The sequence below is a fragment of the Oncorhynchus mykiss genome, chromosome 13 (assembly GCF_057628025.1).
Source record: "Oncorhynchus mykiss isolate SJ-2025 chromosome 13, ASM5762802v1, whole genome shotgun sequence".
Taxonomy (NCBI): domain Eukaryota; kingdom Metazoa; phylum Chordata; class Actinopteri; order Salmoniformes; family Salmonidae; genus Oncorhynchus; species Oncorhynchus mykiss.
The window spans coordinates 65998436-66012889 of NC_143034.1; the positions used below are offsets into that span (position 1 = coordinate 65998436).

The following is a 14454-nucleotide window of genomic DNA, read 5'->3' on the forward strand; positions in this document are numbered from 1 at the left end:
GTGGTTTTGTTTGATACGCAGCGTCTGCGGCTTATTACACGTGTCCTTTTTTATTTCCAAGTTTTATTACATTAATTTACCAAAAGATGTAAACAATACAAAAATATTTAATAATCACTTCTGTTACATTAGATTGTGTTGTGCTCAATCTAACCCGACTTGATTAATGTTAATATATTTAAAAAGACATCCTACCCAATGATTTACATATACACATCACTGATCCTTCCCTGCAATTAGATAATGAAGCCATTGTATTTCATGAGAGAATAACACTTTGGACTAGTAAAGTGTGTGGGATTTATATTATACGAACAGTAAAAAAAAGTGATATGAAGTGCTTGAACAGGATTGTGTTAATATTGTGTAGTTTGACAACAAAAACACAGCCTTTTAAACTGACAATTTCTACAAGTATGTTATTCAAATCTTACAAATGATCTCTCAGCATATAACATTGGAATTTATTAGTTCATGAAACACTTTGCCAAATGCACAGCAGAATACAAAAACAGGCACATCTTCGTTAAAGCCACAACTATAAAATGTACTGATACACATTTACACACTCCCATTTTTATATTACAGTACAAATACATATTGAAGAGGTGAATAGTGTTTCAGCACTCTTCAAAGGGATCCATGATGAACCTCACTCCAGGTCCCAAGAGGGAATTGATCCGCAGATTTCTGGTCATTGACTTTTAGTAGCAATTGAGGGGTCGTATTCATTAGGGCACACCGTAGCAAAACGTTTTGCAATGGCATAAGAGAAAAAACTAGCCTTCTAATTCGACACTCTCAGGTAGTCAGTCCGTCCTTGTGTCAGATTTCTTCCATTCGGTACCTAATGGATTGCTTTCATACGGTCATCAAGCCTCAAATTGGGCGACCTGAATGTCCTTAAACCCCCTATTTGAGAAACACCAGTGCACTTCTCTCTAGTTCAAGGGAAGTCCTCTGCTAGGTATTGCAGAGTGTTCTTGGGAAGGCCCAGGTGAATGGCATCCAGGTAGTGGAGGAACCTAATGTGGGGGGAGAAAGACATTTTCAAACTAGTCAAATTGTTTAGATAAGTGACAGGCATACTGTAGCATGTTCCTAAATGGCCTTCAGTGCAGCACACAGGGTTACTAGAATACATTACCAACTGTAAGTCCATCTGGATAAGAGCATCTGCTAAATTACTAAAAAGTTATGTAAATTCATATACAGTTGAAGTCAGACGTTTACATACACTTTAGCCAAATACATTTAAACTCAGTTTCACAATTCCTGACATTTAATCCTAGTAAAAATTCTCTGTCTTAGGTCAGTTAGGATCACCACTTTATTTTAAGAATGTGAAATGTCAGAACAATAGGAGAATGATATATTTCAGATTTTATTTCTTTCATTACATTCCCATTGGGTCAGAAGTTTACATACACTCAATTAGTATTTGGTAGCATTGCCTTTAAATTGTTTAACTTGGGTCAAACGTTTCAGGTAGCCTTCCACAAGCTTCCCACAATAAGTTAGGTGAATTTTGGCCCATTCCTCCTGACAGAGCTGGTGTAACTGAGTCAGGTTTGTAGGCCTCCTTGCTCGCACGCCTTTTCAGTTCTGCCCACACATTTTCTATGGGATTGAGTTCAGGACTTTGTGATGGCCACTCCAATACCTTTACTTTGTTGTCCTTAAGTCATTTTGCCACAACTTCGAAAGTATGCTTGGAGTCATTGTCCATTTGGAAGAACCATTTGCGACCAAGCTTTAACTTCCTGACTGATGTCTTGAGATGCTGCTTCAATATATCCACATAATTTTCCTGCCTCATGATGCCATCTATTTTGTGAAGTGCACCAGTCCCTCTTGCATCAAAGCACCCCCACAACATGATGGTGCCACCCCCGTGCATCACGGTTGGGATGGTGTTCTTCGGCTTGCAAGCCTCCCCCTTTTTCCTCCAAACTTAAATGGTCATCATGGTCAAAGAGTTCTATTTTTGTTTCATCAGACCAGAGGACATTTCTCCAAAAAGTACGATCTTTGTCCCCATGTGCAGTCGCTGAGCGGCCTTTCAGGTTATGTTGATATAGGACTCGTTTTACTGTGGATACTTTTGTACCTGTTTCCTCCAGCATCTTCACAAGGTCCTTTGCTGTTGTTCTGGGATTGATTTGCACGTTTTGCACCAAAGTACATTAATCTCTAGGAGACAGAACGCATCTCCTTCCTGAGCGGTATGATGGCTGCGTGGTCCCATGGTGTTTATACTTGCGTACTATTGTTTGTACAGATGAACGTGGTACATTCAGGCATTTGGAAATTGCTCCCAAGAATGAACCAGACTTGTGGAGGTCTCCAATTTTTTGTTTGATTTCTTTTGATTTTCCCATGATGTCAAGCAAAGAGGCACTGAGTTTGAAGGTAGGCCTTGAAATACATCCACAGGAAAACCTCAAATTGACTCAAATGACGTCAATTAGCCTATCAGAAGCTTCTAAAGCCATGACATCATTTTGGGGAATTTTCCAAGCTGTTTAAAGGCACAGTCAACTTAGTGTATGTAAACTTCTGACCCACTGGAATTGTGATACAGATTATTTCACTTATAATTCACTGTATGTAAACAATTATTGGAAAAATGACTTGTGTCATGCACAAAGTAGATGTCCTAACCGACTTGCCAAAACTATAGTTTGTTAACAAGAAATTTGTGGAGTGGTTTAAAAACAAGTTTTATTGACTCCAACCTAAGTGTATGTAATTGTCCGACTTCAACTGTATATTTATCCTATACACAACCTCACACCACAGACTTATCGACACGAGCTACAGAGAAAGCCATTCTGGGGGTGATTAGAAATGCACTAACCCACCACATAGACTAACATTTTACTTACATTTTAATTTAACTAGACAAGTCCGTTAAGAAGAAATTCTTATTTACAATGACGGCCTGCCCCGGACGATGCTGGGCCAATTGTGGGACTCCCAATCACAGCCAGATGTGATACGGCCTGGATTTGAACCAGGGATTGTAGTGACAACTCTTCCACTGAGATGCAGTGCCTTAGACCGCTGCGCCACTCGGGAGCCCCAAACAGATATCCTTCTACCCATTTCCACCCTCAGCTTAAACTACACGTAAGCGGTGCCACCGGGTACAATAGCAAACCCAAAGCACACAACCTTTCTTGTTGAGACTACATCTGTCCATCTATCATCCATCTCAAACTAAATGATTACAGTATTTTGTCAAGGTATCTGGATAAATTATTTTGAAGTGTGCGACAGCAGCTGGAGTTGTTCTCAGGAATCTAGATCTAATGGGAAAGCTTCCAATTCTTTGAGTGAGCATGAAGATAAGTGACCTCACTGACCTGTGGGTTTCTATGGAATTAACTAACAACTAGATTAAAATAACTACTGTCATTCTGAAACATACCTCAGACCCACAGCCTAGGGTATGAAACAGAAGTGAGGATGGAAACATGCATCACCGTCAATAATGGCTGATCCCTGGCTCCAACCCCACCCTCAGGGGTGTGATAAGCAAAAAATAAATATCCAATTGACACGTGCTTGTACATGTGTGAAATAGGACAAATGTAAGGACCCATTTGATTTGAATTATTAAAACGGACAGCTTCCTTATTCCATTATATTAACAGAGTGAGAGCATGACATAACTCAAATACCATGTCCAGCCCTATTAAAATGATACACCCTTACATTATGCCTGAATAATAACAAAACAGTGTACAAAACATTAGGAACACCTGCTCTTTCCATGACAGATTAGGTGAATCCAGGTGAAAGCTATGATCCCTTATTTATGTCACCTGTTAAATCCACTTCAAATCAGTGTAAATGAATATGGGGGGGGCGGGTTAAAATAGTATTTTTAACCCCTGAGGGATTGTGTAACATGCCATTCAGAGGGTGAATGGGCAAGACAAATGTAAGTGCCTTTGAACGGGGTATGGTAGTAGGTGCCAGGTACACCGGTTTGTGTCAAGAACTGCAACTCTGCTGGGTTTTTCACACTCAACAGTTTCCAGTGTGTATTAAGAATGGTCCACCATCCAATGGACATCCAACTTGACACAATGAATTGAGGCTGTTCTGAGGGCAAAAGGGGGTTTAATTTAATAGTGCCAACCCCTCGACCTTTTCAACATTTTGTTACGTTACAGCCTTATTCTAAAATTGATTCAACCTTTCGGTTACTGGCCCCACACTCTAACCACTAGTCTACCATCTCTGCAGCAGTCCACCAATTAGGCCGTTATGGTAGAGTGGCCAGACTGAAGCCACTCCTCAGTAAAAGGCACACGACGGCCTGCTATGAGTTTGCCAAAAGCTCCTAATAGACTCTCACACCATGAAACAAGATTCTCTGGTCTGATGAAACTAAGATTGAACTCTTTGGCCTGAATGCCAAGCGTCTGGAGGAAACCTGGCACCATCCCTACGGTGAAGCATGGTGGCAGCAGCATCATGCTGTGGAGATGTTTTTCACCGGCAGGGACTGGGGGAGACTAGTCAGGATCAAGGCAAAGATGAACGGAGCAAAAAACAGAGAGAGATCCTTGATGAAAACCTGCTCCAGAGCGCTCATGACCTCAGACTGTGGCGAAGGTTCACCTTTCAACAGGACAACAACCCTAAGCATCCAGCCAAGACAATGCAAGAGTGGCTTCAGGACAAGTCTCTGAATGTCCTTGAGTGGCCCAGCCAGAGCCCAGACTTGAACCCGATCGAACATCTCTGGAGAGACCTGAAAATAGCTGTGCAGGAACACTCCCCATCCAACCTGACAGAGCTTGAGGATCTGCAGAGAAGAAATGGGAGAAACTCCCCAAACACAGGTGTGCCAAGCATGTAGTGTCATACCCAAGAAGACCTGAGGCTGTAATCTCTGCCATAAGGTTATTGAACAAGGTACTGAGTGAAGGGTCTGAATACTTATGTAAAGGTGTATTTATTTGTATACATTTGTAAAAAACAAAAAATGTTTTGCTTGATCATTATGGGGTATTTATTGTGTGTAGATTGATGAGGGGAAAATATTTGTTCATACATTTTAGAATAAGGCTGTAACCTAACAAAATGTGGGAAAAGTCAAGGTGTCTGAATACCTTCCCAAAGGCATTGTATAAATATCAATGATTTAATAGTATTGGTTAGGCTGTCTTGTACACGGTATACAGACAAAAACTAAAAAGTATGTAATTATCAATCTATACTGAATGGAGAGCAGCTTGGTCTCTAGATATCAATCTATACTGAATGGAGAGCAGCTTGGTCTCTAGATATCAATCTATACTGAATGGAGAGCAGCTTGGTCTCTAGATATCAATCTATACTGAATGGAGAGCAGCTTGGTCTCTAGATATCAATCTATACTGAATGGAGAGCAGCTTGGTCTCTATATATCAATCTATACTGAATGGAGAGCAGCTTGGTCTCTAGATATCAATCTATACTGAATGGAGAGCAGTTTGGTCTCTAGATATCAATCTATACTGAATGGAGAGCAGCTTGGTCTCTAGATATCAATCTATACAGAATGAGACAGATTTGAGGTGGTTCAAAGCTGGGTGTCCCCCTAAAACCCTGTTTAACTCTGATCCTGATTTCCACATCCACAACCTTTAACCTCTCACCTCCATTTAACCTTACCCCTGACCTCCGCACCTATAACCACTGACCTCTCACCTGCGTTTAACCTTGAACTGCTCCTTGAGCGTCTCTGATCGGCAGATGGTCCGTAGGAAGGGAAGGAAGTCCAGGGCAGCAGCAGGTCTGTTACCCAGCGTCCCTGCCACTTGCCTGGGTAGAATGTCCATCACCTCCCTCCTCTTCTGGAGAACTCTGGAGGAACAACAGCAGCAAACAGGATAGGTTAGATTCCTTAAAATGCACTTTGTGACGACTTCTGATTCTGACTTCTGATGAAGGGGCGTAATACATAAATACATATATCTACCAAATTAAACTTTTCTTTCAGATGTTGAATACTAAAATTCTACTCACTGATCAAATAATGAATTAATACATGAATACAATATTTTACATATAAATTATAAACTCAGTAAGCAATACCCTGTCAACTGATCATTATAAGCCATACAGTGAAGGACAAACAGACAAGACGACTCACTTTGGTTCACAGGGGCTGTCCTGGGTGAGTCTGAAGCCCCGTCTGTGCGGGGCCACAGGGAGTGTGAGCTCGTTCACAGCCTCCTTCCCCAGTTCCCCCTCTAGACCCTGAGCTGTACCCCACGCCTCCTCCACCCCAGCCCTGCACCTCTGGAAGCTCAGAGCCTCCACAGCAGCCTGGATCTCCCCCGCTCTCTCCCCCTCTACCCAGCTCCCTCCATGGCACTCCTCCCCGGACTCGTCATTCATCCCGTCTTTAATCTCGACTCTCAGGCCGAATGTCCTGTGTGTGTATCTGGCGCCACCTACAGGTGAGGTGTGGCGGCAAAGGGAGGAGTCCAGGAGGGACATGTGGTCGAGGAACTCTGCCAGAGAGCCCAGGCAGTGGGACACAGGCTCACTCTTCATCCTCTGCTCCGCGGTGAGCGGCACCCTCATCCTCACAGGGGGAGGGGCCTTCTCCTTTACCTCTTCCTCTCTGACCTTCACAGATTCTAGTTCAAACTTGTTGCTGGTAGAATCGTCCTGACTGTCCTCCCCTTCCGTCTGTGTCTGAGGGGGGTTGGGAGGTGGTTTAGTGTGGAGGGAGAGGAAGGTGTCGTCGGAATCAGAGTCTGAGTGAAAGGGGTCCAGGTCCTCTCGGGTACCCAGCTGCTTCTTCTTCTTCTTCATTCTAGAGGACACCTTCACCGGGCTCCCGTCTGTCTCTGACCCCTCTGCCACCTGCTGGACCTTGGGGTGGGGCAGTGGATCAACCTCAGTCTGAAGTGGTGGATCAATCTCTGGCTTTATACTATTCATACTAGTGGCTACTTCCTGTGGATCAGCGCTGGACTCTTCCTGTGTCCGGTTGCTCACTTCCTGTGGCCGCCTGTGGGTTGTGACAGTGAGGTGTGTGGTGGGTAGGGGAAGCAGGGCCTCCATGTTGGAGTAGAGCAGGTCCATTCCTCTCCTCTTGCTGGTGGTCAGCAGCTCCCAGCAACCTGGCTCCACTGTGGACTGGCTCTGAGGAGACAATAGATTGTGGTTAACCTTCAATACTTCCACACTAACTTACAGATAATAAAGTGACCCTGAGAAGGTGGTTTGACATAGGGATTGTAATTATGTGAGATCATACCACAAGAGACCGGTCAAAAATGATCTTGAGTGTCCTCTTAAGACAACAAGGAGGAAAGAGATGGACTTTTGACAACCAACCTTGAACAGATCCTGCATTTCCCTCTCTGGCTCTATGTTCAGCAGCCCCAGCATGCTTTCTGTGCAGCCTGTGTCACAGGGGGGCAGGGGTCCTGCTGGGGTCACCCCCTCACTCACCACAGAGCCACCTGCAGTTTCCTCTGTCTTTGGCTGGAGTTGTGTCACTGAATATGCAACATAAAAACAAAATTTATCACCATCAGTATTAATTGGCAACGTTGTTTATACAGTTATTTAGTGAACATTACTCTGTTCTCACCTGTGGGGGCTGAGTCTGGGAGGGGACGGGATAGCTTCCGCCCCCCTGTGGAGCGGCTCCAGAACTGCAGGTGCAGAAGGCTCTGGCGGATATCACAACCGTTCAGGTGGAGCAGAGAGGAGACGTCGCGGGCGTCCGTACGCATGTTCTCAGCCAGGCACAGCAGCTGCAGGTAGCTCCCCACCTTCACCTGTATAGGAGAAAGAGAGGTGTTACAACCACACACACTCATGCACCTGTATGAAGGAGTTACACACTAACATACGCAAATGACAATACAAGTTTCCTATTATAAAATGAACATTCTTCCTGTGCAACTAGAAAGTATGCTTAAAATATACCTCCAACGTTACTCTGTTGAGTACATGACAACAAAACATCCAGTTTATTGGTTCTCTTACCACTGAGGGGGTTTTGAAATGGATCTCCTCAAAGTAGCCATCAAACATGGTACTGAAGGTGGGATCTAGAAGAGAGAAACAGGTTCAACTCACAGTGCATGTCACCTTATGGTCTGTGCTATTCATTTGACACAGTGTACAAACCTACAACCATGGACCACAACTTAAGTCTTCCAACCATGAAATGTGGATTGCTCCCCCACTCACCACTGGTGGTGAGGATCACCGGTCTCTTGGTGGTGGTCATGAACGTTTTGATGGCAGCCAGGAACCCAGAGTCGTCATCAAAGACGACATCCACCTCCTCAAAGAGAATGAGTGACGTGGCTGTCTTCTTGCTCTGCTCTTCACTGGAGGAGTCCTTGGTGATGGCTGCTGCTGCTGCTGGTCTGTTCTGAGGCTCTTCAGTCTTACTGGAACTCTCCTTGGCTTTACTGGTCTTCTTGGGAACAGCTGGAAGAGAATAACACTGATATTTAGTTCTGACGTGTGTATGCAGACTAGACTAGGGTTTATGCAAAATAGTAACTGAAGGGAATAAAGCTTCCCTGCTGTGTTTAATTTAGGACCTAGACTGTTTAACACCGGACTGACAGAAACCTCAAGCTAGAGAGGAAGAAGGACAAGGAATTCATTCTAACCGGTTGGTTGCTTCTGGTCTTGGCTGGCACTGGCAGGTTCCTTGTTGGTGGGACCAGGTCGGCCCGTTTTGAAGAAGTTGGCCAGGGAGGTGGGGGCCAGGCCTCCCCTTGTGGCTCCACGGGGGGACTTCCTGGGGGAGGACACCACCCTTCGAGGAGAGTACACTTTCCCTGGGGGATGGACAGCAGAATCTTCACCTGTCAACCTGGATCTTTAGAAATCCTACTTTTCACATAACTCAAGAAACTGGCGGCAGGTAGCATAGCGGTTAAGACGGTTGGGCCAGTAACCGAAAGGTCGCTGGTTTGAATCCCAAGCCGACTAGGTGAACAACCTGTCTATGAGTCCTTGAGCAAGATATTTAACTCAAATTGCTCCTGCAAGTCGCTCTGGATAAGAGCGTCCGCTAAATGACTAACATGTAAGTGTAAAATGAAACTGGCATGTAAACTGAAGATACCATAGATTTAGGCCAATGGGAGATGGTGCTCAGGTTTGTTACCCGTTTATCTCTTATAGATTTTTATCAGTGTCAAACTATCTACTTTCTATCCAAACAGTCCTAAGAGATGATTTTGTTCAAAGAAACACTGGGCTGCAAGAAGAGAGGCAAACTTCTTCTAAACTTACGTGGTGAGGATCCAGGCCTGGCGGTGGAGCTACTGAAGTAGCACGGCTTATGGGTGTTGACCCCCTGGATGTCCACCTGGTGGGACTGGGTGGCCTCCCTCAGCTGGGACAGGATCTGACGGCCGCTCCGCTGGGACGACGCATTCACCTCAAACACCTGGAGAAGGATGACAGATTACACTTCCTGCCTTCAAAGTAGCATACATAGATAATATATTACACAGACAGTTAAGACAGATGTTAAAAGATTTGATGGCACCCGGCAGAATCCCACCCTGCATCCCTCTACTGGCTTGCCTCTAAAGCTAAGCAGGGTGGTCCTGGCCGGTCCCTGGATGGGAAACCAGATGCTGCTGGAAGTGGTGTCAGAAGACCAGTAGGAGCCACTCTTTCCTTTTCCTAGGTTAAATAAATAAATAAATCCTCTGGTCTAAATATCCCAATGCCCCAGGGTGCAGTCTTTCGGATGGGACATTAAACGGGTGTTCTGACTCTCTGTGGTCACTAAAGATCCTATGGCACTTAACGAAAGAGGAGAGGTGTTAACCCTCGTGTCCTGGCTAAATTCTCATACCATCATGGCCACCTAATCATGCCTAGTTTACAATTGGCTCAATAATCCCCCTCCTCTCCCCTAACTATTCCCCAGGTCATTGCTGTAAATTAGAATGTGTTCTTAGTCAACTTACTTGGTAAAATAAGGTACAAATATATGGACACTTCAAATCCAATTGTATGTCACATGCTTCGTAAACAACAGATGTAGACTAACAGTGAAATGCTAAGTTATGGGCCCTTCAACAATGCAGAGAGAAAAATAGAAAATTAATAGAAAGACAATAAGGAGGAATAAATACACAATGAGTACTGATAACTTGGCTATGTACACGGGGTACCAGTACCCAGACGATGTGCAGGGATACAATCAATGTTCCCTCTAAATGTTTTTGTCACAGATCAAATTTCAGGTCTGCTGAGCGCAAACTACAAAATGCTGTGCAACTTCCAGCGCGTTTACTGTCAACACTGAGTAGGCTGTGGCTATTTGATCATAATGTAGACCTACCAGAGTGGCCCACCACCAAAAAAAGGCATCCCATAACATTTAACATGGAAATAGCTGTTCTGTCATTCAGGCTACAGTAACAGCAAATGTGGTGTTCAATGTAGGCCTACATTCTATGAGACTTTTGAAAAAAACATGCAGGGCTTGACATTAACCTGTTTATCCACTTGTCCTTCAGATAAGGTGACTGAAACTGTTGTTTGATGCAAGAAACCACTTGGGAGCTTCGTGCGGGCTTAGAGGGAACAAGGTACCGTAACTGAGGTAAATAAACTCAGCAAAAAAAAGAAACGTCCCGTTTTCAGGACCCTGTCTTTCAAAGATAATTCGTAAAAATACAAATAACTTTGCAGATCTTCATTGTAAAGGGTATAAACACTGTTTCCCATGCTTGTTCAATGAATCATAAACAATTAATGAACATGCACATGTGGAAAGGTCGTTAAGACACTAACAGCTTACAGAAGGAAGGCAAATAAGGTCATAGTTATGAAAACCGAGGACACTAAAGAGGTCTTTCTACTGACTCCGAAAAACACCAAAAGAAAGATGCCCAGGGTCCCTGCTCATCTGCGTGAACGTGCCTTAGGCATGCTGCAAGGAGGCATGAGGACTGCAGATGTGACCAGGGCAATAAATTGCAATGTCCGTACTGTGAGACGCCGCTACAGGGAGACAGAACGGACAGCTGATCATCCTCGCAGTGGCAGACCACGTGTAACAACACCTGCACAGGATCAATGCAACCCCAAATTTGATCATACTCCTCCAGTGCTAGCCTCTCTACACAGGATTCCTGTTAAGGCCAGGGCTGATTTCAAGGTTTTACTGCTAACCTACAAAGCATTACATGGGCTTGCTCCTACCTCTCTCTCAGATTTGGTCCTGCCGTACATACCTAAACGTACGCTATGGTCACAAGACGCAGGCCTCCTTATTGTCCCTAGAGTTTTGAAGCAAAGAGCTGGAGGTAGGGCTTTCTCCTATAGAGCTCCATTTTTATGGAATAGTCTGCCTATCCATGTGAGAGACGCAGACTCGGTTTCAACCTTTAGGTCTTTATTGAAGACTCATCTCTTCAGTGGGTCCTAGGATTGAGTGTAGTCTGGCCCAGGGGTGCGAAGGTGAAGAGCAAGGCACTGGATCGACATTGCTGTCTCTGCCTGGCCAGCTCCCATCTCTACACTGGGATTCTCTGCCTCTGACCATATTACGGGGGCTGAGTCACTGGCTTACTAGTGCTCTTCCATTCCATCCCTAGGAGGGGTGCGTCACTTGAGTGGGTTGAGTCACTGATGTGATCGTCCTGTTTTCCAGTTTGCGCCCCCTCGGGCTCGTGTGGTGGGGGAGATCTTCGTGGGCTATACTCAGCCTTGTCTCAGGGTAGTAAGTTGGTGGTCTGTTGATATCCCTCTAGTGGGGTGGGGGCTGTGCTCTGGCAAAGTGGGTGGGGTTATATCCAGCCTGGTTGGTCCTGTCCGTATTGTCGGACAGGGCCACAGTGTCCCCCCCACCCCTGACTCAGCCTCCAGTATCTATGCTGCAATAGTCTATGTGCTGGGGGGCTAGGGCCAGTCTTATATCTGGTGTATTCTCCTGTCTTATCTGGTGTCCTGTGTGAATTTAAGTATGATTCCTCAAATTCTCTCTTTGTATCTCTCCCTCCTGGAGGACCTGAGCCCTAGGATCATGCCTCAGGACTACCTGGCCTGATGACTCCTGGCTGTCCCCAGTCCACCTGGTTGTGCTGCTGCTGCTGCTGCTCTGGGTCCAACTGTTCTGCCTAGGTTTTTGTCTTTCTAGAGAGTTTTTCCTAGCCACTGTGCTTCTACATCTGCGTTACTTGCTGTTTGGGGTTTTAAGCTGGGTTTCTGTACAGCACTTTGTGTCATCTGCTGATGTAAAAAGGGCTTTATAAATATATTTGATTGATTGATTGATTGATTCAGAGTGTAAAGTGAGTGCATTGAAATTTGTATGCAGAAACATGATAAAAAATATAAAAAATTGGCTTGTGATCGGCCAGTGGGTCACAAAGCATAAAAGGTTGGTGACTGCTGTGTTAGGCAAGTGGAGTAAAGAATGAACAGACCTTAAAGCCAAGTTCCTGGGCGCAGGCGTAAACGGCAGCGGTCTTGCCGACCCCCGTGGGACCAGTGATCAGCAGGGTGTTACACATAAAGTCTTCCCCCTCCTGAGAGTCCCCGTCTTTAGTGTCCCATGAGTCTGTGTAGCCAAGAGGGGAACAGCAGGCTGCTTTAAGTTTACTCTGTGGTAACTTTGAAAAAAAGTTACTTTTATATAGGATTATGTAACTATTTCAAAGGAGGGAAAAATGTGTTCGTGCTTAAACAGTCATAGTGCTATCTGAAAATACAAGAGCAAAATCTTAGAATAGAGGGCTCAGCCATTTTTTCCAAGGTGACCGTCTCTTACCATTGCTGTCGTCATCCTGTTTCTTTTCCTCCTGTTTCTTTTCCTTCTGTTTCTTCCTCTCTTCCCTGTCAGCTCTGAGCTTCCATTCCCTCAGCCAACTGCAAACGGATTGGTTTATGCAAAATTACATGACAGATTCATTGAATTAATGGCATGTAACACACAATGGCTTTCAATAAAGCTCATAAAGCCATAGCACACAGCCATGCAATCTTCATAGACAAACATTGGTAGTAGAATGGCCTTATGGGAGAGCTCAGTGACTTTCAACATGGCAGCATCATAGGATGCCAACTTTCCAACAAGTCAGTTTGTCAAATTTCTGCCCTGCTAGAGCTACGCTGGTCAACTCTAAGTGCTGTTATTGTAAAGCGGAAACGTCTAGGGGCAACAACGGCTCAGCCGCAAAGCGGTGGGCCACACAAGCTCACAGAACAGGACCGCCGAGTGCTGAAGTGCGTAAAAATCGTCTGTCCTCGGTTGCAAAACTCCCTACCGAGTTCCAAACTGCCTCTGGAAGCAACGTCAGCACAATAACTGTTCGCCAGGAACTTCATGAAAATGGGTTTCCATGGACAAGCAGCCGCACACAAGCCTAAGACCATCATGCGCAATGCCAACGCTACCTGCCCGAATACATAGTGCAAACTGTCAAGTATGGTGGAGGTGGAATAAATGGTCTGGGGCTGTTTTTCATGGTTTGGGCCCCTTAGTGCCAGTGAAGGGAAATCTTAACGCTACAGCATACAATGACATTCAAGACGATTCTGTGCTTCCAACTTTGTGGCAACAGGTTGGGGAAAGCCCTTTCCTGTTTCAGCATGCCCCGTGCACAAAGCGCGTTCCACACAGAAATGTTTTGTTGAGATCGGTGTGGAAGAACTTGAGTGGCCTGCACAGAGCCCTGACTTCAACAACATCAAACACCTTTGGGAGGAATTGGAATGCCGACTGCGATCTAGGCCTAACATTAGTGCCCAACCTCACTAATGCTCGTGGCTGAATGGAAAGCAAGTCCCCGCAGCAATGTTCCAACATCTAGTGGAAAGCCTTCCCAGAAGAGTGGAGGCTGTTTTGCAGCAAAAGTGGGACCAACTCCATATTAATGCCCATAATTTTAGAACAAGATGTTTGACGAGCAGGTGTCCATGTACTGTATATCTGTAATACCTGTGTAGAGCCTGCTGGGTGCCTAGTACAACTAGCTACTGAGCTATTCAGTTGAGTCAATAAGTAGATACACCACAATCCCTTACCTGTGCAGCCTCCTCACTGAGGCAGTGTTGCCTATGACGTCATTGGAGTGCTGTGGTTGGTACTTCTCTGTCCACAACATATCCTCTTTTACGGAGTCTGGTGGAATAAAAAAAGCAGTTACCGTAATTGCTGGACTATTAAGCGCACCTGAATATAAACCGCACCCACTGAATTATTAAAAAATATGTATTTTGTACATAAATACGCCGCACATGTCTATAAGCCGCAGGTGCCTACCGGTACATTGAAACAAATTAACTTTACACAGCCTTTAAACGAAACACGGCTTGTAACAAAAATAAATAGGCTTTAACGAAACACGGCTTGTAACAAAAATTAAAACAGTAGCCTACCAAGCCTCCTCCTGTGCACTGAAACCACTGAAGTCATCTCCTTCGGTGTCGGAGTTG

At 44.9% G+C, this 14454-nt stretch overlaps 1 protein-coding gene across 3 annotated transcripts in view; it reads right to left on the bottom strand.

Moving 5' to 3' along the window:
- Positions 1-4: 4 nt before the first annotated feature.
- Positions 5-14454, bottom strand: part of LOC110486913 (ATPase family AAA domain-containing protein 5) — a 21337-nt gene continuing 6887 nt past the window's right edge. For all 3 annotated transcript variants that reach the window (XM_090197229.1, XM_036941656.2, XM_090197230.1), the window contains exons 11-22: positions 14044-14140; positions 12788-12885; positions 12444-12577; positions 9286-9442; positions 8655-8825; positions 8221-8466; positions 8014-8078; positions 7613-7802; positions 7354-7517; positions 6155-7158; positions 5710-5865; positions 5-1025 (exon numbers count right to left, since the gene is read on the bottom strand). In XM_090197229.1, the coding sequence (XP_090053355.1) occupies positions 947-1025; positions 5710-5865; positions 6155-7158; positions 7354-7517; positions 7613-7802; positions 8014-8078; positions 8221-8466; positions 8655-8825; positions 9286-9442; positions 12444-12577; positions 12788-12885; positions 14044-14140 (2561 nt within the window). In that variant the 3' untranslated portion in view covers positions 5-946. The remainder of the gene's footprint in view (positions 1026-5709; positions 5866-6154; positions 7159-7353; positions 7518-7612; positions 7803-8013; positions 8079-8220; positions 8467-8654; positions 8826-9285; positions 9443-12443; positions 12578-12787; positions 12886-14043; positions 14141-14454) is intronic.